A 27,376-nucleotide genomic window follows, 5' to 3' on the forward strand; every position below is an offset into this window, starting at 1 on the left:
TTTATTTATTTGCAGATCAGAATAGCAGCTGTACTCTGCTGACATTAAGTCAAAACGCAGAAGCATGACAATTTCAAGAAGGCATTTTTCTCTGTGTCCTCTATTCCATTTGTATAGAATTCTCCAGCTGGCTCATGTGCGTTTGCTAGTCTTTCCATAATGAGCACGTTTGAAGATTAGTCTCTGTAATGTAGGCAAGAACTGATTTCACTCTGGTGAAATAATTCCAGAAGGCGTAGATACATTTTCACAACCTGCTTTCCGGTGATGCCAGAATCTGTGCAACTTGCCTTGCTGAACTCAGTGGAAGTACAAATGTATTGCACTGATAAGCCATTTCTTGAACTTGTAAGTTGGACTGTAACTAAGCTGTTAATTTACAATCCTTAGCTCTTCAGGGGTCATATTTGCATTTTTCCATCAGCTCTCTCACATCTCCTTCACGTCCATTTCTGGAAAAGATGACAAAAATATGTCAAACACAAGCAAAAATGAAATACACAGAAAACCATGAAGGCCAGTACGTTGTTTTAACGTTTCACCTCTCCCAGTACATTTTCTATTTTTTTAAAACCATTTTTAGTCTACTTTCTGAAGGCAATGAAGTAAATGTTAGCATTACTTTCCTTATCATGCATATGGCTTTTAGTTGCTTTGCTCCTAAAATTTTGAATTCCATCCTATCAGACATTAGAAATGAAAACAGTTACCTGACCTTCAAGGGAAAGACTAAGGTGTGGTGTTTTGAACAAATGTCAGACTTGTATTATTATACATTGTGAGAAAATAGAGATGAACTTACTTGATCTGGGGAGGGGAACCGTTATGTATTTATTTATTAGGATTTATTTACTGCCTTTTTGAAGGAATTCACTCAAGGCAGTGTATGGTAAGAATAGATCAAACATGAGCAATAGGCAATTACAGCAGTAAAAATATTCAAAAACAATACAAAGTATGGCATGGTATACTGCTTACAAAATACGTAATAGAACATTATAATTGATAGTGAAGGGTAAAGCAAAAATGTAACTCTATATAGATAGGTAAGAAAGTAGGAAGAGTTAGAAAGTAAGGTGACTGATTTGAAGAAAGTTGCACATGAGGTCAGAGAGATGGTTCAGCTAGGGTAGGAGTGGATAAACATGTCCTGCTGCAGTATGTGCAGCCTCAGTCACTCCTTGTGTGTGTGAGTGAGACTAACAAGTTAGTTACTTCGTCCATTAAAGGCCTGGTTGAAGAGCCAAGTTTTCACCTGCTTCCTGAAATAGAGATAGTCTTGTGTTAAGTAGAGCCTTTCAGGCAATGCATTCCAGAGTGTGGGGGATACTTCGGAGAAGGCTCACTTGCGGGTATCACATCGTGTAATGTCCAATTTATAGGTCTGTAAGGCAACTTGTTTTATTTCATAAAAACCTTTATGTTGGCTGTAATTTGCTATGTACTTAGTTTATGGTTTAATGAATTTGGTATACTGCTTTTCTTGTGATGTAGCAAGGTGGTTTATATAATTAATAGTAATAAAATTAGGTAGAATGGAAAGCAGCTTCATTCCTGTGACATTGATTTGATAAATTCACTGTTTATTGTAATTTAGGGGCCCTTTTTCTAAGCAGCAGTAAAAAGTGGCCTGCGGTAGTGTGGGTACAGTCTTTTGGCGTGCACTGGGCCATGCTGCGGCTGTAAAAAGGGGGGGCAGTAAATGGTCGTGTACTAAAATTAAAAGTATTGCATGGCTGTTTACCTCCTGAGCCCTTACCGTCACCCATTGACCTAGCGGTAAGGGCTCATGCACTACAGCGCGTGCCAATGTGTCTGCACTGTTGATTACTGCCAGGAAAGCCCTCCGTGGTAGAAAATAGAAAAGTATTTTCCACCGTGGGAAACAGTGTGTGCCAACTTTGAAACTACCACAGGGTGCACGCCGCTGGGGGGGGTGCCACGCGCCTGTTGGCCGAGTCCGCTCATTCCCTCCCTGCTGCTCCCTCTGCGCGGAACAGGTTACTTCCTGTTCCGGGGCAGAGGGAGCAGCAGGGAACGAGTGGACTCGGAGCCAACAGGCGCGCGGCACCCCCCCCCCCCCCAGCAGGTAAAAATGCACCCCGGGGGGGGGGGGGGGGGTTCGCACTACACCTGGGGGGGGGGTGTAATTTCACCGGGAGGGGCATCAGCGATCCGCCCCGGGTGTCAGCCAGCCTAGGAACACCACTGCAGCTGAGAAAGTCAAAAGTGAAATATGGATATCAAATGAGAATAAAAAATTATGAGATCACTCAGGGGGTTATATTAATAAAGCATTTTTTCTATACAAAACATGTTTATAAAATTACACAGGGATATACACATATAGAAAACAGGCATACCAGGTGATAGTACCTTAATTTTTATGCAATGCATGTGCAAGTGTTCTTAGGAGTGATTTTCGAGCAGAGCTGGGACAGAGTCGTGAGGTACACATGTACAGTACTTTATAATATACATGGACACACAAAGATTACATAAAAACAATGAGACCTGCCTTGGAGCAGTTGTAAATTTGTACAAGAGGATCTGTATATGAGTTGGGACTATGTCTGAGAGCCTGTTTTGTAAAAGGCACATAAATTATTAGAAAGAAATACTGGGCCCAATATTCATTCCATGGCCGTAAGTGGTTTGTAATAAATACCAAAACGATTTCTTAGAGAAAAGAAGAGACCATATATAAAAATCCAACAACACTCTTCAAAAGAGCCCCTACGTCAATACTTTAGGTTTACAACAGGAAGAGCTATCCGCAGCCATGTTGTGGGATACCTGGTGATGCTGAACGTTTCAGTGCGATCTCTAGCTGATTTAACGAGGCACTTTGACACAGCTACAGCTAAACTCTGGCCACAGTTGGTGTGGTTTGCAGCATAAAATGAACGCACGTTGTTTTGAAAAATCTAAGGGGCCCTTTTACAAAGGCGCAGAAGGGCTAATGCATAGGTAGTGCATGTGCCCGGTGGTAATTATAATTTTGATGCACACCGAATCCCACGGTAGAAAATAATAACCGGCAGTGTGCCCACATTGTCACGTGCTGCATGGTTACTGCACGGGTAGCGCGTGAGCCCTTACTGCTAAGTTAATGGGTGGTGGTAAGGACCTAGGCCTTATATAGGTGCATGCTGGTGGGGATGAAAACGGTAACGGAATTCAAACATGCGTGGGATAAACATAAAGGAATCCTGTTCAGAAGAAATGGATCCTCAGAAGCTTAGCCGAGATTGGGTGGCAGAGCCAGTGGTGGGAGGCGGGGCTGGTGATTGGGAGGCGGGGCTTGTGCTGGGCAGACTTCTACAGTCTGTGCCCTGAAAATGGCAGAAACAAATCAAGGTCAGGTATACACAAAAGGTAGCACATATGAGTTTGTCTTGTTGGGCAGACTGGATGGACCGTGCAGGTCTTTTTCTGCTGTCATCTACTATGTTACTATCCTGCTTATTTTCGAAGGAGATCGCCAGCCATCTTCAGACACAAATCGGGAGATGGCCGGCGATCTCCTGAACCCGGCCAAATCGGTATAATCGAAAGCCGATTTTGGCCGGTGCCAACTGCTTTCCGTCGCGGAGCCGGCCAAACTTCAAGGGGGCGTGTCGGTAGGGTAGCGAAGGCGGGATGGGGGCGTGGTCACGAGATAGCCGGCTTCGCCCGATAATGGAAAAAGAAAGCCGACCTTGACGAGCATTTCGCCAGCTTCACTTGGTCCCTTTTTTTCCCACATCAGTCCAGCATACTTAACAAAAACCAATCTGCCCCGAAAGCTTGTTGAAAAATAAAAGTTTTCAGATCTTTTTGAACTTTCCAGTGCCTTGAAATGTTCTCAGTTCTTGTGGTAGTGCAGTCCAAAGTTTTGACCCAATACAATAATAAAAAAGATAGTTGCATGATATTCCTTTAGATGTACCTTGTGAAAAGAAGAAACATCCAGAAGTGTCTGACTCGCTGATTTTAAAGATTTTGGAGGCTGAAAAATCCTTGGATTTTGCAACCCAAATGCATGATCCTGCATTTTTTTTTTTAATAAACATGTAACTTAGATCAAACAAGTTGTTCAGCAATGCCAAAAAACTTTTAACTACAAAGAACAGCGATGGATTTTCCATATGGAGGGGCATTTTCGAACAGGGACACCCATCTCTAAGGGCGCCCATCTCTGAGGATGTCCCCGCGAAGGGGCGGGGTATCCCGTATTATCGAAACAAGATGGGCGTCCATCTTTCGTTTTGATAATACGGTCGGGGATGCCCAAATCTCAGAATTTAGGTCGACCTAAGAGATGGTCGACCTAAATGTTGAGATGGTCAACCTTAGAGATGGACGACCTCAGTTTTCGCTGATAATGGAAACCGACGACGCCCATCTCAAAAACGACCAAATACAAGCCCTTTGGTCATGGGAGGAGCCAGCATTCGTAGTGCACTGGTCCCCCTCACATGCCAGGACACCAACCGGGCACCCTAGGGGGCACTTTTACAAAAACAAAAAAAAGGTAAAAGAGCTCCCAGGTGCACAGCACCCTTCCCTTGGGTGTTGAGCCCCCCAAATCCCCCTCAAAACCCACTGCCCACAAGTCTACACCATTACTATAGCCCTAAGGGGTGAAGGGGGGCACCTACATGTGGGTACAGTGGGTTTGGGGGGGTTGGACGACTAAGCATTAAGCAGCACAATTGTAACAGGTAGGGGGGGGATGGGCCTGGGTCCACCTGCCTGACGTCCACTGCACCCCCTAACAACTGCTCCAGGGACCTGCATACTGCTGCTTGGGAGGAGGGTATGACATTTGAGGGTGAAAATAAAAAGTTGTGAAACATCATTTTTTGTGGTGGGAGGGGGTTAGTGACCACTGGGGGAGTCAGGGGAGGTCATCCCCGACTCCCTCTGGGGGTCATCTGGTCATTTAGGGCACTTTTTGGGGCCTTATTCGTGAAAAAACAGGGTCCAGGAAAAGTGCCCTAAATTCTAGCTACAAACGCATCCATTATCGGCGAAAGGCGCCCATCTCTGTTCGGGTGATAACCACACCCCAGTTCCACCTTCACCACGCCTCCGACACGCCCCCGTCCACTTTGTCCGCATCCGCGACGGAGTGCAGTTGAAAGCGTCCAAAGTTCGGCTTTCGATTATACCGCTTTATTTGTTTTTGTGAGAAAGACGCCCATCTCCCGATTTAGGTCGGAACTTGGGCGTTTTTCTCGTTCGATTATAAGCTGGATGGGCTGAATGCAGAACTGGAATGGTGGTCTCTTGTTTGATCTAAGTTCAGGACTGTGTTAACCAATAGTATTTTGTCATGATGATCATGTGATAAATAAAATTTTGTGCATTTAAGAACGGCGGATAGACGCCGCTGCCATCTTAGCTGCTGGTAAAGAAGGTTGCTGGTATAATGATGTGAGTGTTTGTCACTGCTTGGAAGATCATTTTCTCCCTTGGAGGTTATTTCTTAACTGTATCTATTTTCTATCATAGCGGACTGCCCCGTTGAAGAATATTCAAAACTTGGCCATGTCTACAGCAAGTCCGAGAAACATCAGCATTACTAAAGCTAAGTACACAGCTTTGAATTATAGACACTGAAGAAAACCTATAAAAACAAGACCAATGACGAGTCTGCCATATTCTGAAGGTCTACAAAAACTTTTGAATACAAAAATGATTGAATAAACAGTGACATGTTGGAAGAAGTGATTTAAAAATTTGAAAACTTGTTGCTGGGATTTGTATGTATACAGTTAATGTGATATCCCTGCACATAAGCTGCAGTAAAAAGTGGCCTGCGCTAGTTTGGGCATGTGAAATTGGCGCATGCTGGGCCATTTTTTACCATGGCGGGTTAAAAGGCCTTTTTTAATTCAGGCCGTAAATGGCAATGCACTAATATTAAAAGTACTGCGCAGCTATTTACTACCTAAGCCCTTATCACCACCTATTTATTTGTCGTTAAGAGCTCACGCGCTACTCATGCGGTTATCAGGAAGCATGCAGCAACGTGGCTGCACTGCCATTTACTGCTGGAATCGCCCCCCACAGTAGAAAATAGAAAATTATTTTCTAGTGTGAATCAATAGAAATCAGACAAAATAAAACATGGAAAAGAAAATAAGATGATACCTTTTTTATTGGACATAACTTAATACATTTCTTGATTAGCTTTCGAAGGTTGCCCTTCTTCGTCAGATCGGAAATAAGCAAATGTGGTAGATGACAGTATATATAAGTGAAACATCCAAGCATTTCATTGACAGTCTGTTTTATTTTGTTTGATTTCTATTGATTACCTTTAAAAGTGGACTAACACGGCTACTACACCTTTCTAGTGTGAGAAACTGCATGCACCTACTTCAAAACTACTGCAGGGTGCCTGCACTACCCCAGTAATAGGGTTGATTTGGCATGCACTACCCATGCAGTGGCCTTACCGCAGCTTAGTAAAAGGGCCCCATAAAGAGGTGTCCACACAATTTGATCTTGCATATTTTATGGCATTAGATCTTAGCTGCCAAATTCTGAACCATTCTTCAGGCTTTGTTAGGCCTCTCCTCATATTATCCACACAATCAGGGATGTCTGGCCTATTGAAGATTTTGGTATCATCCACAAAGAGTCAAACCTTAGCAGGCAGCCCTTCAGTAATATCGCTTACGAAAATGTTAACAAGAACCGGCCCAAACCTTGTGGCACACAGAGAGTGGGGGCATATCACAGAAAAGTGGGGATTGAAGTAGCTGTGAGGACTGAGTTAAGAGGATTGGAATGACTGAGGTATGTTTCAAGAGGGGTGGGGAGGGTTGCAATGAAAAAGGAAAAGACAAAGGTGAGTGAGGAAAGCCTGAAGAAATACTTCCTTTGTCCCGCTCCCGAGAAGGCTGTTTTTTTGAATTTTCCCTTTATATCCAAGAAGGCTGAGAAAAGCAAGCACTGCAGCTAGTCTGCCTCCATCCTCCACGGCACAGGATTTTAGCCTGAAGAGGAGGCCTGTGCCTTACTGGTCATTAAAAGAGAGGAGAAGAGTTGATGGAAAGGGCAGTGTTCCAGGTAGGAGGAATTAGTGGCCATCTTGGGAGATGAGACTTTGGAGCTGGGGATGATGGAACAGGATTACAAGGACAGAGAGGAGGGGAAGGAGAAAACAGAGCGCACGAATCCCATTCTCTACCCCCCCCCCCCATCTTTACCTCAGTGATCCTCCATCCCCAATCCCCACCAGTGCTCAGCTCCCAGTCATCCTTCGCCCACCAGCGTTTTATAGGGATAAGGAGGAGGAACAGTGTGAAGAGTGTATATTTGGCACCATGCACAACTTTGAACAGCCATTTTAGAAATAAATATTGTGATAAAGTCACATCCAGGATAGTTGGGTTAAGGCAGTTTCAGTCTGAAATACGAGTCCCAGAAGGCAATGCAGGCAAGGAGCCAGAGGGTGAGATGAAGAACCTGGACTGGACTCCTAGCTGCAATCGGGGAAGACATGGGTGTAGGCTGGCAGGTTGTGTAGAGTGGCTGCCACTAGGCGGAAAGAGAGTTAGGAAAGCCTGTGTGCAGGAGCTCATCATTGGTCTCATTAGTTTAATGCTCAACTCAGCTGGTATGGGTGTGGGGAAGCTAATGGAAGGAGAATGATTGGTGGGGGTAGCTGAAGCCAGGGATTGATTAGGCAGGTGGGAAGGAGTCCCAGCAGTTCAGTTCAGGAGAGAGAAGCAGAAGGAGAGATGCAGTTGCAGGCTGAAAACCCTTGGGCAGGGAGGTCCCTAAAGTACTGAAGCAGGCTGAAATTCCTTGGGTGAGAGGAAGTCCCAAAAGTATTGAATTCACTGTGAAGCTGATGCAGGGGAAAACCCTTGGGTAGAGGGAGTCCCTAAAGTATTGAACTCTCCTGAAGGTAAAGAGGATAGAAGGTAGAAACTGTTGCTTGGAGACTGTAAGCCTGTATTGAATCCTGGTATGTGCTGATAGCCTGATGCTTAAAGGGGACTATTTGCCACACTCTTTCAGGTGGCTTATATGTGCTTAAGATTGAAGGTGAATGCTGCTGTTGGAACTGTGTACTAGAAACCTGCATGGAATAAAAGTCCTTTAAGATTGAAGTTACTGGTGGACATCTATTTCTTCATTGTACTGGGAGCCTGTGGCTGGAGGAGATTGTTCTATCCTTGGCTGCACAAGAAAGGTACCTGGTTACAATATTCACAAAACAGCAGCATAACTAGAGGTCTGCATGTGAAAGTAGTGCTATAGGCACCTGCACTGTGAGCAAACGTCCACTTTTGCTATGCATACATCTAAGTGGATTCTGGATCTCTGTATGACTGCGGGGAACTGATTAAGGAGTTATAGCTATCCTGCGGGCATCGACCTGTCATGAGCAGGTGTGCCTAATTTTTGTCACTCCAATGCGGTTGTGCTCTACTATTCTATAACAGCTTAGCTACATCTTTAAGCCATTATAACATAGTAACATAGTAGATGACGGCAGAAAAAGACCTGCATGGTCCATCCAGTCTGCCCAACAAGATAAACTCATATGTGCTACTTTTTGTGTATACCTTACCTTGATTTGTATCTGTCATTTTCAGGGCACAAACCATATAAGTCTGCCCAGCACTATCCCCGCCTCCCAACCAGCTCCCCCTCCCACCACCGGCTCTGCCACCCAATCTCGGCTAAGCTTCTGAGGATCCATTCCCTCGGAATAGGATTCCTTTATGTTTATCCCACGCATGTTTGAATTCCGTTACCGTTTTCCTCTCTACCACCTCCCATGGGAGAGCATTCCAAGCATCCACTACTTCCTGGCATTTTTCTTGAGTTTGCCCCTCTTCAATCTCATATCATGCCCTCTAGTTCTTATTTACTGCCCTCTAGTTCTTATCTACTCTTATTATACTCCGACCAAACTTTTGGTTTTCCCAGCTCAATCAATTCAATATATAAAGCAAATGAACTTCATATAAATGTTAATAGTCCATGAGATAATTAATGATTCATATGGAAGAATGCAAAGTTATTGCTCATTCAAGGAAAAGTCGGAGAATAGTAAAATATTCCTGTGTTGATTAGTCCAATGATTTCCTCAGGCAATCTCAAATCGCCATCAAAAAACCCTTTTGGAAAATCCAAACCAACAAAGCAATTGTAATCCACAATGTAGCTTTTGATGTAACCAGTCTCTTCTAAAATTCACAAAATCAATGAAGAAAAATTTTTTGAAAACTTTTTAATGTAATTGGTTATCGTTGATAGGTATACTAACAATTTTACTCCTGTATTGTATTTACTTTGGTTGATAGAAATACCATTACTATACGGTGGACTTTGAACATCTCCTGTCCTCCCTTCCTCTCCCCTGGTACCATCTCCCTTTTCCCAATCTCTCTCCTGGCACCATCTCCATTTCTGATCACCACAAGCCCAGCAGAGACTGGTATTGCTACCATTTTCTTCCTTTCCTGCTATGGCCATCATTCCCTTCTTTAATTCTTCCATTCCTCCATCTCTCTCACTCTCTCTCTCTTTTGCTATGGCCCCCCTCCCCTGACTACATCTCTTTTCTTCTTTCTCCCACTGTGGTTGGCCCCCCATCTACATCTCTCTCCTTTTTCCTTTTTCTACTGCTGCGGTCTGCCCCCCCCCCCCAATCAATATATTGCAGGGTCTCACCTGGCACCTTCTCATGGCGCAGGCTCCTTCTCCCTGCCTTACCCAAAGCTTCTGTATGCCCACATCTCTCTTTTTTTCCCCTCTTTCTCCTGCTATGGTTGGCGGTTGAATCAGCAGTCAGCTGTCGGCGGTCGGGTCGGCCCCTTGGCGGTCGATGGTCAGGTTGGCCCCCACCCCTTTCTCTCTCACCTGGTAGCTCCTCACACCACTGGCACGAATTCAGCAGCTCCTCCTCATGCTTGCTCGCAGCGACTCCTTCTCCCTGCCTCACCCAAAGCCTCTGTAACAGGAAGTTCCACCCCCTCTGACAGAACTTCCTGTTACAGAGAGAGGCTTGGAGTGTGCAGAAGACAGGGGGTCTACCAGAGTGAGATGTAAGGTCCCGGAAGAAAACAAAAAACAGGAGAGAAACTTGGCTAAGTGATCTCTTAACTTGCGTTAAAAATTTAAACACAAGTTAAACATTTAATGCGTTAATCGCGTTAACGGGTTAAATGTTCAGGCCTAACTTTTACCCATTCTACACCACTCAGGATTTTGTAGACCGCTATCCAGGGCTTTTTTGAGGGGGTACTTGGGAGTACTGAGTACCAGCACCTTTTCCATTGTCTGTTAAAATTGGCCCATGACTCCAAGTTTTAATGAACGAGCTCAGGCTCTACGTACCAATTCTGCCTTGTCATAGATTCTATGAATGATTGCAGGGGACCTGGCTATTGTGGGATGGGTCCCTCAGTGATCACCTCATCCCTGAAGGGTGGCCAAGCATTTGAGTACCGGCACCTTTTTTGCTAGAAAAAACACACTGCCTCTATCATATTCCCACTTAGCCATCTCGTTGCCAAGCTTAAGAGCCCTAACCTCTTTAGCCTTTCCTTCTATGAGAGGAGTTCCATCCCCTTTATCATTTTGGCTGCTCTTCTTTGAACATTTTCTAATTCCACTTTATCTTTTTTGGGATACAGTGACCAGAATTGAACTCAATACTCAGTGACACAGAGGCATTGTAATATTCTTGGCCTTATTTTCAATGCTTTTTTGGCTGCCGCCACACACTGGGCAGAAAATTTCAAATTCCAGACAGTTTGTGATGATAGAACCCTTGGGGGTAATTCCATAAAGGTTTTCCATGCGTAAACCTGTGTTACACAGGCAAAGGGCTTTATAAAACTGAATAGCAGTTTAAGCACATATACATACACATCCGTATATAGGCAATCCTGGAAGTGTAGTTTGAACAGAGCAAGAGCAGAGTTGGAATGTAGGAGCATATTTTATAAGATATACAGGTATTTATTTATTTAGGTAATAAATAGAAATAAATCAAAACATAGAAAAGAAAATAAGATGATAGCTTTTTTAAATTGGACTAACTTAATATATCTTTTGACTAGCTTTTGAAGGTAACCCTTTCTTCAGATTGGGAATGAGCAAATGTTAACAAAAAAATTCTAATAAATAAATATCAGAATATATGTGAAACACAAAAGCATTCCAATGACAGGAAGAGGGAAGGGTAGGTTAGGTGAGAAACAGGGAGAGTCGGGTGAATGAGAGACATGCTTTTATTTTAAAAATTTTAATCCGCTTACAACTAAGCGGAGTACAATAAAAACATAAATAAAGACAGAAAATAAGAGCAAACTGTTCATCATCAGCCCAACAAATGACAGGTTCAGCCCCACACTTTAACAAAGAAATATGTTTTCAAGCTTTTCTGAAACTGCTCCACACTCCCACCTAATCTTAGATATCCAGGCAGCCCATTCCACAGAGCAGGCCCCACAATAGAAAAAGCTGTTGTATGTGTCTCTGCATACTGTGTAGACGTCACATGTTTACACATTATTCCAAGCAGGTGCAAATTTGTACAGGAGTATTTGAGTGACATTGGGGGGGGGGGGGGGGGGGGGGGTTATAAACATACGTGGGTGAGCATTTTCGATATGACATTCAAGTCAAATTGTAGACATTTTGCTGAAAATATCTAGAAATCTCATCCAGAACATGGTAATTTTCGAACCAGAAAAACAACTAACTTTTTGTTTCAAAAATTGCTATTTTCTAGAATATTTTTGCTCAGTGCATCTTTTTCTAGGTACCATTAAAAAAATGCACAAAAACAAGCCATAGGGATGTCTGGGGGCCAAAATTCTTAGTAGACTGACCACACAAACATCCCAGCAGATCAGTGAGGCAGCCTAGCGAGCACTGCAATGGACTTCACATAAAAGGTCCTCGGTACAAATCCCACTTTACACCCTTATTTTGTATTGTGAGCCCTCCAGGAATTCCAAAAAGCCTACTGCATGTAACTGGACACCACTGCAATAGCCCTCAAGCCTGGAAGTGTCTCCTATATACAAGTATAGTGGGTAGTTTGTGGTTTATGGAGGGCTCACAATTTCCATCACAAGCGTACTAAGAGTGGGATATGGGCCTTGGTCTCTTTCTCTACAGTTCACTGCACTGACCACTAGCCTACTCCTGGGACCAGCTTGCTGCTCTAATAGGAATGGCCATAATTTCTGAAGATGTCATAAAGCCTGGTATGTACTGTCACTATCACATCTTAGAGAAGTGGGAGTGCGTCAGTGACCACTGGGGGACTTAAAGAGGGATCATTGCATAATCCCTCCAGTGGTCAGCTGGTCAGTTAGTGCACTTTATAGAATTGAGACTGAGGGGTCCTTTTACTAAGCTGCGGTAAAAGGGGACCTACGCTATCATCAGTACGTGTTTTTGATGTGCACTGAGGCCCCCTCTTACCACAGTGAATAAAAGGCCGTCTTTTTTTCCTCAAAAAGAAATGGCCGTGCAGTAAGTCAACCGCTAGCCATGTGGCCATTTTGGGGGGGAAGCACTTACTGACATCCATTGAGATGATGGTAAGGGCTCCCACATTATCCTGGTGGTAACTGGGCAACGCATAGCACTATCCGATTACCACCGGGTAAGCACTGGCGCTACAAAAATGGAAATGGCCCTCGCTGGGGGTGGAAACTACTCCTGAGGTAGCCTGGCAAGCCCGTTGCCGCACACTAACCCTTTAGTAAAAGAGCCCCTAAGTGTGCCCCACTGCGGTGCCTAAAATGAGGCGCCATTTTATGGAATTGTCACCTTAATGTTTTGTGTCTGATCCACACTTGATGTGCAGGATACCTTATGGGGGTCTGCGAAGATCAACTTATGGCACTTTTGGAAGAATCCATGTACCTTATGTTCCCCATGATGCCAGGGGAAGGCCAAGAGGATGGACATTGGTATTTTGTCTTGTGCATACATATTCAGGAAAGGGGGGCTCCATTAGTTCAACTTCTGGTTTAGCCTACGATCGATAAACCACAAGATATGACAGAGCTGTACTGATGCCATCAATGTGCCAAACTGCCTGGAAAGGAAGAGGTGACCCAGCACAATACATGCAGCGAAGTGTCCTAGTGTACTCACAAGCAAGGCCTCTGCTGCTGTTTAGAGGATGGGAGGAGCATGGGTGGATTAGGGGTGTTCCTTGAATTAGTGCGCAGTGTTACAGTATAAGGGAGATCTGAGCCTAATTTAGGTGTGAGAATTTGCGCCAGGTTTCAGTTGGTGTAAATCCTCGCACCCAAAATTAGGCACAGATGCCGATGCCAAACACTATTCTATAAATGGCACCCAACTCTGAGAATAGTGCTACTTGCTAATGTCTATCAGTGCCATATATAGAATTTAGCCCTATCTTGTATATATCTTTACCAGTATCACTTTATATAGATATAAAGTTATTCTTTTAAAGTTAGAACTGCTAGTTTTGAGGTCAGACTTAAACAGATAAATTATTTGGAAGCAGCTAAATATTGCCGCTATTAGCATAACGTTTGTCCCCGCACCCAAAATGCCACAGTCCCTTCTCAAGTTTTAGAGATAAATTTTGGCCACATATTCTGACAGTGGTTTTTTTTTTTTTTTCTAAATTCCTATATTCCATGACTGTACATGTACAATTGTTACCCCATAATTTCTTTGCATCGGATGTACACAATTCCAAGAGCTGGTGGGTTATTTTCAAATCCAGTGCAGACCACGTACAGGCAGGTAAGAGTAACTCCTCTACCAAGCTCCAGTACCCACATAATTTACTGCTTTTTACTCACCCTGTCCGTGGTGCACATCAACCTCAACTTTATTAACAGGGGCTCTTGGTGGGTCTACAATGTGAGACAAAAAAGAAAAATGACTGATCAAGAGAGCACACAATGAAGAAACCTGCATGAACCTACAGTAAGAGTGGAAGCCAAGCAGTATCATTTTTGGTTCAGGGCATCAGGGCCCTCCTAGTTGAATTTAAAGAGGGCAGAAGGATGCTTTGAAACTGGACTCCTGACTTTCATAGCTACTGAATCTGTTAATGCAGTTGATCATACACATGCTATATGATAGCTCCTAGTTTGCCTGTGTCTATATTGTTTTTTTCCATGATGAGGAGGGGGACAGGAGGAGATTTTACATTTGCATTTGTCTGCACTTGCTCCTGCATTTCAGAAACTTCATGCGGAGCCATGCACCTCTTTCCCAGCACTGCGCTGTGAAGACTGCCACTGAGTTTTCCAGTGCCCATAGTTAAAGCTAGCAGAATGGTACTGTGATACGACACAGAATTGTAACTCCTGTGAAGAACCACTTCTTCACTCTGACCTGGCCACCATGTTGTCTGATTGAATAAGTGGCTCCCTTGCCCCCTGTGCCCTTGTGTCAGTGGGGGGGTTGGGAGGCTGGAGATCCACCAGACATCCAGCCCCCCGTGTCCAGGGGTGGGGGAAGAAGACACCAGAGAAACTTGTCGGATGTCGGGGCAGTTGGGGGGGGGGGGGGGTGGACGTCCTGTTAGCCAGGTCCAGGTTTTTTTTTAGTTTTCATAGCCCGAACCTGTCAAACAACTCCTGAGGGAGGATTGTGCTTTGGGTGCGTGCCCAGGCACAGTCCTCCCACAGGATGATCAAAACCAATAGAGTGCATAAATTTGCATGCTACTAGTTTTGATCATGAGGGCTTTAATCCCCTGCACTGTTCCAGCACTAATTTTCCAGTGCTGTTCAGAATAGTGCATGGGATTTGATCATCATGGCCCCGCGTGGAAATACAGATATACATCAAAAGTACTAAATACCATTTTACCAACTAGATCCAACTATTTCCACTATGAATTTCTATCATTTTGAAATAAAATATATTCATTTACTATTTGTTTATATTCTTAACATGTATTTTATATTAATATGCTTACACTTTTTGTTTTGAGGGCAAAGATCTCAGTGGCTTTAATGGCCTGACTTTGTAGGCACATTAAAAAGCCTCACAATTTCACCACCTTCAGTGGTCAAAACCCCTCCTACTTATCCTCAGTTGATCTTTTTTATATTGTATCATTTATTATTTACAATACTTTATAACTTTCATAATACTTTCATTATATTTTGATAACACATAGGCAACAATGCGCTTATCTTGTTCCTAAGGCTCTAGGCTCTATGGAGCAGTGTGTTTCACCACTCTGGGCTTCGTCAGGATCCTATGCAAAACCCCTTTTATTTAAAGGGCACTGAACTGTACTTTGCCTATTACCTACAAAATAAAAACGCAAATAAACAACAAAAAGCTTCTCTGGCAACCACACTAAGGATATGATTACAACTTCTCACCTTACTGCGCACCACAGCCTTTAGTACTAGCAGACGGTATAGGAAGGAAAACATGGCGCCAGCGCTATTAAAAGAAGCATACCCCTAATCCTGGAAGTACCTTCATTCACATAACACTTCCGTTTAGCGCTATGTTTATCCTGCTATACCGTCCGCTGGTAAAAAAAAAAGGCTTCGATGTGCAGTAAGGTAAGAATTTGTAATCATATGTTGCGTGGTCACCAGAGAAGTTTTTTAAATAGATCTTACTATGTTGTTTATTTGCGTTTTTATTTTGTAGGTGATAAGGCAAAGCACGGTTCAGTACCCTTTAAATAAAAGGGGTTTTACGTAGGTTCCTGATGAAGCCCAGAGTGGCAAAACGGACGGCTCCATAGAGCCTTAGGAAAAAGATAAGTGCATCGTTGTGTTGTGTTAGAAAAATATAATGAAAGTATTATGAAAGTTATAAAGTATTGTAAATAATAAATGATACAATATAAATACGGTCAACTAAAGATAAGTAGGGGGGGGGGGGTTGACCAGTGAAGGTGGTGAAATTGAGAGGCTTTTTAATATGCTTAGAAAGTCGGGCCATTAAAGCCACTGAGGTCTTTTCCCCCAAAACAAAAAGTGTAAGTATATCAATATAAAATACATGTTAAAAATAGAACAAAATAGTAAATAAATATATTTTATTTCAAAATGATAGAAATTCATAGTGGGAATTGTTGGATCTAGTTGGTAAAGTGGTATTTAGACTAAAAAGCTCTCCATCTAGAAAACTGAGCATCGCTGACATCGCTATCATTCCGCCACCTCTTTCCAGGCATTTAAATTGGCTTTGTCCCATTATCATTTGGAAATTCAACTAGCCAAACATAATTACTATCTTGCTCTTCTTAGGGATTCTAAGTGCCCTGCTAGGGATCTATTTCATACTGTTTTGTATCTCACTGAGCACCAACTTGGCTCAAACCCCAACCCTTTCCTGTTTCTGTCTGCTTATGCCTTTGGCAAGTATATCCTGGACAAGGTTTCTCAGTTTACCATTGATCAACAAACCCACCCAAGACCTCTCCCTCTTTGATGACACCTGATTCCTCTGTACTGAGTATAATCTGGGACTTGTTTAAATTTTCATCTCTCATTTCCCTTTCAAATTTGCTGGGTCATATGCATCTCACAACTTGTCTTCTGGATCTGCTTCCTTCTAGCTGGCTAAAACTGCCTCAACATGGCCTGTCCTCTCTGTTCTTTCATTTGGTCTTAACCAGTATGGCTACGGGAGCTATCCCAATTTCTTGGAAAACAGCTATTGTGACACCACTCTGGAAAAATTAATCTAATGATTCTATGGTGCCCTCTCACTATGGGCCCATTTCTAATCTTAACATAGTCTCTAAGATAACAGAAAAACTTGTGTTCAAACAGTTATTATCTTGTTACTGACTTGTTGACTCTCCATCATAGACAAACTGTTTTCCGGTTTAATCATAGCACCGAAACCACGGTAACATGTCTTCTTAGTGAGCTCCATTCTATTCTAGACAAAGGGAATAAGGCTCTCCTTGTTTCTCTTGATCTTTCAGCAGCTTTTGACTTGGTCGATCACTCTCTACTTCTTATGCATCTACGAGCTATTGGTATTTAGGACATTGTACTTGCTTGGTTCACATCTTTTTTTTGTCAGGAAGGTCCTTTTCTGTATCAGTTTGCTCATCCCTTTCCAGGGAATTCCCTCTTCAATGTGGGGTCCCTCAGGGTTCTGTTCTCTCTCCTTTACTTTTCAATATTTTCCTTAATCCTCTGGCAACTCTACTTCAAGACCATAACATCAATTTTCCTTTTCTACAGATGACATACTACTAATTTACCCTACTTCTTTCTCTTCTCTTGATCTAGGCCATTGCACTCAGCCCTACAAGTGCTTTCAAACTGATTTTTCTCATACAAGCTTGTACTAAACACATCCAAAAACACTGTCTGTTGGGTGACTGGGTTTCACCCTCAATCTTCAATCCCCCTTACTTTTTTAATCTTCCTGTGTCTCCAGTCTCTGCTTTACCTTATTTGGGAATAATTATCAATTCACGTCTCTCATTTGAACCCCAGGTGTCCCAACTTGTAAAAAGAGGCTTCTTTTGATTACGTCGGCTTCATTCCATTAATAAGTATTTAGATTCTGCCTCGATGCACACACTCATTCATACTTTCATTATTTCTTGGCTAGACTACTATAATACTGTCTATGCAGGCATCTCCCAATCCCTCCTCCGCCGACTCCACATCTTGTAAAACTCAGCTGCCCACCTCCTAACGAAAACCAAGGAATTTGACCATGTTACTCCTTTATTTTTACAATTGCACTGGCGTTTTCTAGCCTATCAATCTTGGTTTAAAACATTTGTTCTTGCCCATAAGGCTCTTCATATTGGCTGTCCTCCCTATCTTTGTTCAATAATTATTCTGTATATCCCCGCTCATTCCCTTCGTTCCCCTCTCCCCTAGGCAGGCCCACTATGAGTCCAATAGATCTTCTGCATTCTTTTTTTCTACCCCCAGCCTTTGGAACAACCTCCCACTGTACATCAAATCTGAACTGTCCTTGCCTATGTACAAGTCACTCCTGAAAAGCTACTTCTTTAAACTCGCTTTCAATCTGCCATTGGATTGATTATTCTTCAACTTGAGGGCTGTATGGGAACACAGAATGCATTATGTATTTTGTCATTTTTTTAGTTGTTTTTTTTTCTCTTGTATGCGTGTGATCTGTCCAATTGTGTTCTTTCCTGTTTTAATGGAGTCTCTTTCTGCCTTTCCTGATTCTTTTATATTTTTTTAATGTAAACCGCTTTAACCTTGTTTGAAGTCCAGGCAGTATATCAAGTCCAGGAATAAATATAAACAAACTGAACTGAACTGTTTGTTCTCATATACATGGAAAAATGATGTTTGCTTGTCACATTGTGTACTCACATGCTCTGTTTTCTTCAGAAGGAATGTATAACCTCTCACTGGCGTCTGTAATATCCATTGATACTGAAAGAATAAAAGTGGTGTTTGTATTCTTCGACTGTAATAAAAACCTTCTCCCTTCCTTCCATCCCACTCTTTCTTTGAAATCACTATAAAAAAAAGTCTGCCCTTTTCACATTTATACTAGGTAGTCTGAAAACGTACAATATTGCACTGTTAAATGCCGGCACAGTGAGAGGTGCAGTCAAACTATCACAGAAAACAAAATCAAGACATGAATAAATTGTAGCAAGAGAATCAACATAAATCTTTCACACACCAGGCACTGGGAGGAGGAGATAAATTGTAGCTGAAAGAAATGGAAGGACGTTAATGAGGGAACTCTATAAATGGGTGCCTCCTTTTGGGCACTCTGAAGCCACATGGTGAGAGCCGATTATACTGTGGCATCTGGGCGGCCAGATTCCATTAAAGAATATTGGCATAGCCCAGCATCGGCATGCCTAAAATTTAGCTGTCCACAGTTACACCAGCCGTAGGCCTGGCGTCACTGTAGGAACTTTCTAGTAACCAACAACGTGCCACCTCAGCAGTGCACCCACCCTGTGCCAGGAAACAGAAGACCTGGAGTCGATGTACTTGTCCACTGCTAGAACTAAAATGACAGATTGCTGTGTAGCAAGAGTATACTATATAATACAAGAATTATAAGATCCAGAGCTGTACCAAGGGTTGTGCAACAGGGCGCAGATACGAAGGGGGACAAAAGTTGTTCCCAGCCCACTGCCGCCTCTGATTGAAGATAATGAAGTGGGGGAGGGGTGCCAGAGGCTGTTACACTGGACACCACTCTGGCTTAGTACAATCCTGATCGGGTCACATTATTACCTGTTATAAAGTCTGCTTTATTTGTGGAAAAGCCTTTTATAAAATTGTACAGTACTATACGTGCATATAAATAAGCATGTGGACAAAAGAGCACAGACTTATATGCCAGCTGAATTCCTGAGGCCACAGCTTGGGCAGAGCAATGGGCAGAACTGCAATGAATGTGCGTATGTTCTAAAATATTTGAATACACGTATAGGGGTAATTGTACAACTGGGTTCCTCCATTTAGGCACCAGGAGGCAGAGGCGTAGGCAGACCTCGATTGGGGGGGGGGGGAGCCTGATCCCAAAGTGGGGGGCCCATTTTGCCCCACCTCCATGCTGCTGTCCACACCCGCCGCAATCCCACATACCTGGTCTGGCAGGGTATGGGGGTCATGAAGGTGTGATATATAGAATCTAGTCCCTGGTGCTTAAATTTAGACAGCCTGTTCTAGGATGAGGAGAAGGTGGAGAACACACACTGAGTGCTGTATACTCTATTCACTAATTCTGATGGGTGTTTCAATTATTAAAAAGTTGGGTGGAAAGACCCTTGGGAGGGTACAGGGTTTGGATTAAGCAAACTTGTCTACTCAGGATGGTGGAGAACCAAAGAGGAAGAGAAATGCTGTCTTAGATAAAAAGTGATATCCTACAAGAGGTCTATGTTTGGAAGCTGGAATGTATCCTTAATGGTGTAGAATGGGATAACAGGGAAGAGTGGGCTTCCAGACAAAAGGGGGCAGTTCTATACCTGGGTGCCCTAATAATGCATGATAAAAGTCTATTCTATAATGACAGCCAGTCGGCCAGGTGTCGTTACAGAATATTAGCGTAACCGTGTGTTGGTTCTCCTTACATTTATGCGCTTGCAGTAGCCATATGGCTGGCGTATGTACGGGCACCTAAATGTGGCTAGAACATGTGCAACTTACAGTATTCTGTAAATTATGGGGTCGATAATCAAAGCAATTTAGCCAGCCAGCGTTTTTATGTGGCAAATGGATCCTGGCCGGTTAAATCACCTGTTCAGAGCTAACCACTAATTTTCAGCAGCACTTAACCAGTTAATGCTACTGAAAATAACCGGTTAGTGCTGAACTGAAAACTGGTTATTTTGGGGGCGTTTGGGGGGTGGAGTCGACACTTGACCAGTTGATATTTAAACTGCATAAATAGGACCACGTAAAAGTCAGTCCTACTTTATAACCAGGAACTCTACCAGCTCATCACGAACATTCCTGAATCTCCACTACCCAAACTGTAAGGGACTGAAATATAAATTAACATATGCATCCAGCTTCTCTTACATATGCACGCAAATTTGGAATGAATTACCAAAATCCATAAAAATAACACACGACATAGTGACCTTCCGTAAACTATTGAAAACTTATTTATTTAAGAAAGCATACAATAACAACTCATCATAAATTCAAATTAACAAAACGCAACTTTACAACATGTATTCTTTATATCTCAACTGTTTTTGCTAATTATCTTGATTTCCAGTTTAATGATCCTAATTGTTCCAGTTTTTTTTGTCATGAATGAAGTTTAACCTATTACCTTTAGCTCTTATCATAGGACGAACTTTCCTCTTGTAACCTAACCTAATCTGTCCCTTTACCCTAACTATGTATTTCTCCTATCCGGAACTGGTAATCACCACTTACGGAATTATGTAAGCCACATTGAGCCTGCAAATAGGTGACAAAATGTGGGATACAAATGTTATAAATAAATAAATAAATATAGTGTCCCATAGCCAGTTAAGTGCTGAATATCGCACTTAACTGGCTATGCATTAGCTGGCTCTGGGAACCTGGAAATTCAGTTCTGGTACCTGAATATGGCCTGGTATTCAATTTCGGGTTTTAATGTCAGTAGGGGTCAGCACAACACTGATTGCTGCCAGCTGAATATCAAGCCCTATGTGTATAACTGGGAGTATCACCCATGTGTATATTCACTTTACAGTTTTGCAATATAGCACTTATACATGGTCTTATGGCATAGCACTTAGGATACTTGTATGCATAAGTGCTAATTTTCCCTACATTTGCTTGTAGAGAATAGAAGAGCAGACCATACGATATAGCTGGTCAGTGTCGATATTCAGCACTGGGTTTAACGGTTAAACAAGACCACATAAATAGCAGTCCTATCTTTAACCACTAGGAACTTAACTGGTTAGTGCTGAATATCGGCTTAACTGTTTAAGTTCCAGCGGCCAAAAATGAACCCATAAATTCAGTACCGATCGCCGCATATGATGCGCCATTGAATTTCCAGGTTCAGTGCTGGCAGCGGCCTTTAACTGTGCTGACCACCGCCGGCTGAATATCAGCCCCACAGTCTTTATTTGCCACTTTTAAGTCCCAGGTCTAAACAAGGTTGCCCAACATGGCCGTTTTTTGCCAAATGGCTGCTTCAGGGGCAGATGAATACTGTAAACATCCATACAGTTAATGTTAGTAAAAAAAAACATACACATAAAAGTATAAATCTATTAACAAGAACATGAAAACATACTTATAAATAACATATAAAAATAGCAGTAAACCTCCTTATAATAAGATAGACAAGAGCTAAAAAATTATATCAAAATGTATGTCATTTTTAAACATTAGTTTATAAAAGCATAAGGATAACATTAAAAGAGAGGGTGGCTTACCCAGCTGGTGTGAAATCTCATCAAACTGATGAAAAAAAAAAGAAACTAGCAAAAAAGGGAAAAAACAACACTTAGGACCCCTTTTACAAAGTGGAAATACTGCTGGGCTACCGCAGCAGCCCAGCGGTACTTCCCATCCCCAGCACGCCATCATATCTGGCATTACAAAAATATATTTATTTTTGTAATGCAGGGGGTGTCAGTGCCACTTGCTGCCTGGCTGCCACCAGGTTGGCATGGGAACCCTTACCACCACCTCAATGGGTGGCAATAAGGGCCAGGGGCGAAGCCACGGGTGGGCCTGGATGGGCCCAGGCCCAGCCACTTTTGCTCCAGGCCCACCCAGCCTCTTCTGCCTGCTCTCCCCATCCACGTGGTCTGCTCACTTTTACTGCCCTGAAGCACCTTTCTTCCTCCAGCACCAGCGATTACCATAGCCAGCCTTCTGCCAGCGCGCGTTGTCAGGGCCTCTTCTCAGGCGCATCCCGCCTACTCTGCAACTTCCTGCGTCCCACCTTTGCGGAAAACAGGAAGTTGCAGAGTAGGCGGGACGCGCCTGAGAAGAGGCTCCGATGACGCGCGCTGGCAGAAGGCTAGCTATGGAAATCACCGGTGCTGGAGGGAGAATGGCGCTTCAGGTCAGTAAAAATGACCAGAACTGACCATGTGCAGGGGGCTGTCATGGGGGGGGGGGGTAGTGGATGGAGAGGAAATGTGGCAGCGGCGGCGGGCGGGGGGAGTGGTAGCGGGTGGAGAGGAAATGCGAGGCCTGTGCCCACCCAGTCCACCTCCAGGCCCATCTAAAAATTAAACTCTGGCTACGCTACTGGTAAGGGCTCCCCCCCCCCCCCCCCCGAAATGGCCGCACGGCAAGTTCTTTACTTGCTGCATGGCCATTTCCTGCAGAGAAGAAAGACTACCCTTTTACCAGCTGTGGTAAGAGGGGGCCTCGGCGTGCATCAAAAGCAAGGGCTGACACCAGCGCAGACTCCCTTTTGCTGCAGCTTGGTAAAAGGGGCCCTTATTCATAAAGACATACACACCAGAACCTATAAGTAGAGGATGAAAATGGTGGATGAAGGAAAAATGTACTCATCAGTATCTCCAACCTGGGTTAGCTTGTGGTAAATCAAACAACCTTGCTGTGACAGATTAGCTTATATGTTTCTCCCTTGGAGTTAAAAGAGGGAAATAAAGACTGTTTTTCATGTGCTCTGCTTCTCTTCTATTCTCCATATTGGATTCTGTGGACTGCTTGCCTTGTTGTTTTCTCAACCTTACATTTGCGTTTAAAAGGGGCACAAAACCACGGGCACCTAGTTATAGAACTGCCTTTTGAACAGGTACAAGATGGCAGTCGTGGAGCAGACAAAATTGGTTTCATTTGTACACAGTAATTTATCAGGTTAGACTGAATCCTTTGTAGGCTGTGCCATAGGAGCCAACTTTTCAAAATTATTGGGGGTGCTAAGCCCAATGGAAATAACCCCTCCCTGGACACATACAAGGAATTTTCTCAATATTGGGGGTGCTCAAGCACCCACAGCACCCACAGAGTCGGCTCCAATGGGCTGTGCTACATTTCACTGAACCAACATATGAGCTATGCAAAGGAGATGATGCATGTGACTGCAGGGCCCTTCTTCAGAGTGACACTGCAATGTCAACCTAGCAGAAGAAATCCCATAGCAGGTTTGATGGCCAATCATTTGCTCTAGTTTCAGAAGTACCAAGTTATGAATTGAAGCCGTTTCCCCAAAAGCACACACAGTCGAGCAAGTGAAGTACTTACATGGCATTTTCAGTTCTCGCTCTATGGGTATCTTAATGTTGTGATCTTCAGCTGCAAAAGGGAATGTAAAGACTGTGAATGCTGTTTTCTTCAAAATAAGAGCAAATCCACCCAACTCAACTCTGTTTTCTCTTTCTGACTGTGTTGCCAGTGCAGGATGGCACTTACTTGTATTCTCCTTTTCTATGCTGTGGGTAAGGTGTAAGCAGAAGTTCCTTATAACTTTCCAGATGTGGTTTGAGGGATTTCTCTCGCATACAAAGCAGCCTGTGGTTTTTTTTCTGTCTTTATATAACGTGGTAGGTTTTCTACAGTGCCCTATTTAAAAACAAAAACAATGCCACTATTTCCAAAATGGCAAACGACAGGAACAAGACAGCAAACAAGAGAGGGTCCAAAAGTACATAAGACAAAGCAGCAAAGCACAAAAAGGCCTCCAGAACTGGAACAATGTGCTTTGTTTGCTGAAATGATAGGAACAAGTCATCACAGGGTTGTAATGCGTCTTTTCAAGTTTTAACAAAGTCCTGTGCGTCTTTCATGATCCTGACTTTTCATGATCTCTAGAAGCTTCAGAGGATTAAAAAAAGAACAAATAATAAAACCTCAACTATTAACAAAACAACTGTGGGATTATATTTACATCAGTTGCCTAACATCACTTTCCTCTTATTCTTTTTGTAGCTCTCTTTGTTGCTTAAAGTGAATAAGAGGGGGGTGATGTGTACTGAAGGCAGTGTTCCAATGAGTCAAACTAGGACACATCATAAATTTTATCAATGTGTGTGTGGGGGGTAATTTTATAAAAGGTTGCTTATCAATGTTCTCTCTAAGCGGAGAGCATGAGTGATTGCTCATACATTTTAGGAGCATCAATCACAGATTTTACATGGTTGCTCACAAAAATGTTTTATTTTGTGCTATATACAGGAATATATTGCTAATATTGGTGCACAAAAATTGTTGGTTTTTAAAACTTGTTCACACGAAAATAAATTTGCACACACCAGGCCACTCCTTAGATGAAACATGTCAAAGTTTTAAAAAAATGTCTATTTTATAAGGGCAGCAAAGACACTGTCAGGCTCATTTTTGAAAGAGAAGGACGCCCATCTTTCGACACAAATCGGAAGATGGGCGTCCTTCTCACAGGGTCGCCCAAATCGGTATAATCGAAAGCTGATTTTGGATGTCCCCAACTGTTTTCCGTCACATGGATGGCCAAAGTTCCCGGGGCGTGTCAGGGCATAGTGATGGCGAGATTTGGGCGTACCTAACACATGGACGTCCTCGACCCACAATGGAAAAAAAGGCCGTCCCTGACGAGCACTTGGACGACTTTACCTGGTCCTGTTTTTCTTACGACCAAGGCACAAAAAGGTGCCCGAACTGACCAGATGACCTCCCCTTACTCCCCCAGTGGTCACTAACCCCCTCCTACCCTCAAAAAACATATTTCAAAATATGTCATGCCAGCCTCAAATGTCATACTCAGGTCCATCACAGCAGTATACAGGTCCCTGGAGCAGTTTTAGTGGGTGCAGTGCACTTCAGGCAGGCGGACCCAGGCCCATCCCCCCCTACCTGTTACGCTTGTGGTGGTAAATGTGAGCCCTCAAAAACCCAGACAAAAAAAGAGCAACACTGGGCCTTCAAGACTGAGACAATAAAGGTTCTTTATTGATGACCCAACACGGGCCGTGTTTCGGCACTAAACAGCGCCTGCTTCACGGGTCAGGAAGGGGACACAATGAGATGTACTTGAAATCAAATTCAGTGCCCCAGCGTATGATATAAAGAAAATCACCGTTCACAGCAATCGCGAAAACGCAGCTCAATGGAGAGCCCTCTCGTGTGCTTAAAAGCAAAAGTAAAAAACCCACTGTACCCACATCTAGGTGCTCCCCTTCACCCGTAAGGGCTATGGTAGTAGTGTACAGTGGGGGTAGTGGGTTTTTGCGGGCTCAGCACACAAGGTAAGGGAGCTATGTACCTGGGAGCAATTTATGAAGTCCACTGCAGTGCCCCATAGGGTGCCCTGTTGGTGTCCTGGCATGTCAGGGGGACCAGTGCACTATGAATGCTTGCTCCTCCCACGACCAAAGGACTTACATTTGGTAGTTTCTGAGATGGGCGTCCTTGGTTTCCATTATCGCCGAAAATCAGAAACGACCAAGTCTAGGGACAACCATCAATAAGGACCACCTAAATTTCAGGATTTGGGCATCCCCAACAGTATAATCGAAACGAAAGATGGACGTCCCTCTTGTTTCGATAATACGGGTTTCCCCGCCCCTCTATCGGGACGTTTTGCGAGGACGTCCTCAGCAAAACTTTTTCAGCGTCCCTCTCGATAATGCCCCTCTAGTGAGTTTATAAGTGAGGCACCTAGAATCGCTCCAGTACAGCACAAATGCTCATACACAAATTTGCATCTGTTCTGAGACAGATATAAAGGCATGCATGTTCTCTGAGTGCTCTTGTATTTTATACAAGCGCATGTCCACTGCACCTCCATCCCAATTCCACCTCCAGTTCACACGTAAGAATGCCTACACATAGGGGTAAATTCTATAAATGGCGCCTGCACAATTGACACGAAAAACCCTGCTTAAATGGTATTCTATAAGCTGCCCCTAATGTTCATCGCGGTTTAGAGAATACACGCTTAAGTGGAGAGTCGCATGTAAATTTATGCATGACCATTTATACCAATGAAAACATAGTGTCAATGCCAACGCCTACGCCTAAATCTACACACGTAGCACCATTATTCTGTCATGCACATAACTTGAAGCCACACCCCAATTCTGCACTCAAAACACCCATCATCCTCCCATTTCTGCTCCCCCTTTTTAGGAACGCAAGTAAGTTTTAGGCATGGATCCTGTGCCTAACTTTACACTTTAGAAGCCAAAAACTGCTTGTTAATAAGCAAATTATTGGCACTCATTGGCTTATTATTTGATTAAATTACACACACAAATCGGTGAATATGTCTAAATTTGCACAGAAATCAGGGGAATAGTGCATATGTATGTGTCATTTTACCAGCCTGCATGTTCATACACACGCCGCTGGTCATGCAGGAAATGGAAGTTTTTCTGCATGTAAAGGCTGGTTTACGAGCAGGAAAAGGCTTCTTTAAAAATCACCCTGTAGTATATGTACAGTGACAAAATAGCACATACTCCAATGCAAGCCACTGGTAGCTGATCCTGGGGCACAGTTTGGGTGGAACAGGGGCAGAATTATGATGTGTGTAATTCAAAGCACCAATCAAAGGACCTGACACTGGCCGTGTTTCAGCGGTGAAAACCGCCTGCCTCAGGAGTCGCACTGAAACTCTGTGGGCACTGGAGGTGTATTGCAGCTGGTGCAGAGATGCTTGTACTCACACAAAAAGCCTGCAGGAGCAGTCCAATTATTTCCCTGTCTGGTTACAATACAGCACTAGAAACTAGAAAGGGGATGTCAGTACAAGTATTTCTGTACCAGCTACTATACACCTCTTGTGCCCACAGAATTTGATTGCGACCCCTGAGGCAGGCAAAACACAGCCAGTGTCGGGTCCTTTGACTCATATGCACTTGCTTCAGAGAAGGTGGGTAAAGATCAACCCCTGCTATTCAAAGCTATTTAACCAGCCAGAAACGGCTGCTGACCAGTTAAACAGTGTTTCTGCGTCTAACCGTGACTATTCAGCACAG

The 27,376-nt window shown here is 43.4% G+C and overlaps 1 protein-coding gene across 2 annotated transcripts in view; it reads right to left on the reverse strand.

Moving 5' to 3' along the window:
• Positions 1-418: 418 nt before the first annotated feature.
• LOC115462361 (programmed cell death 1 ligand 1-like) overlaps positions 419-27,376 on the reverse strand; it is a 77,376-nt gene continuing 50,418 nt past the window's right edge. For both annotated transcript variants that reach the window (XM_030192372.1, XM_030192373.1), the window contains 5 exons: positions 23,835-23,984; positions 23,667-23,717; positions 18,327-18,389; positions 13,824-13,877; positions 419-452 (listed from right to left, as the gene is read on the reverse strand). In XM_030192372.1, the coding sequence (XP_030048232.1) occupies positions 430-452; positions 13,824-13,877; positions 18,327-18,389; positions 23,667-23,717; positions 23,835-23,984 (341 nt within the window). In that variant the 3' untranslated portion in view covers positions 419-429. The remainder of the gene's footprint in view (positions 453-13,823; positions 13,878-18,326; positions 18,390-23,666; positions 23,718-23,834; positions 23,985-27,376) is intronic.

The sequence above is a fragment of the Microcaecilia unicolor genome, chromosome 2 (assembly GCF_901765095.1).
Source record: "Microcaecilia unicolor chromosome 2, aMicUni1.1, whole genome shotgun sequence".
NCBI lineage: Eukaryota > Metazoa > Chordata > Amphibia > Gymnophiona > Siphonopidae > Microcaecilia > Microcaecilia unicolor.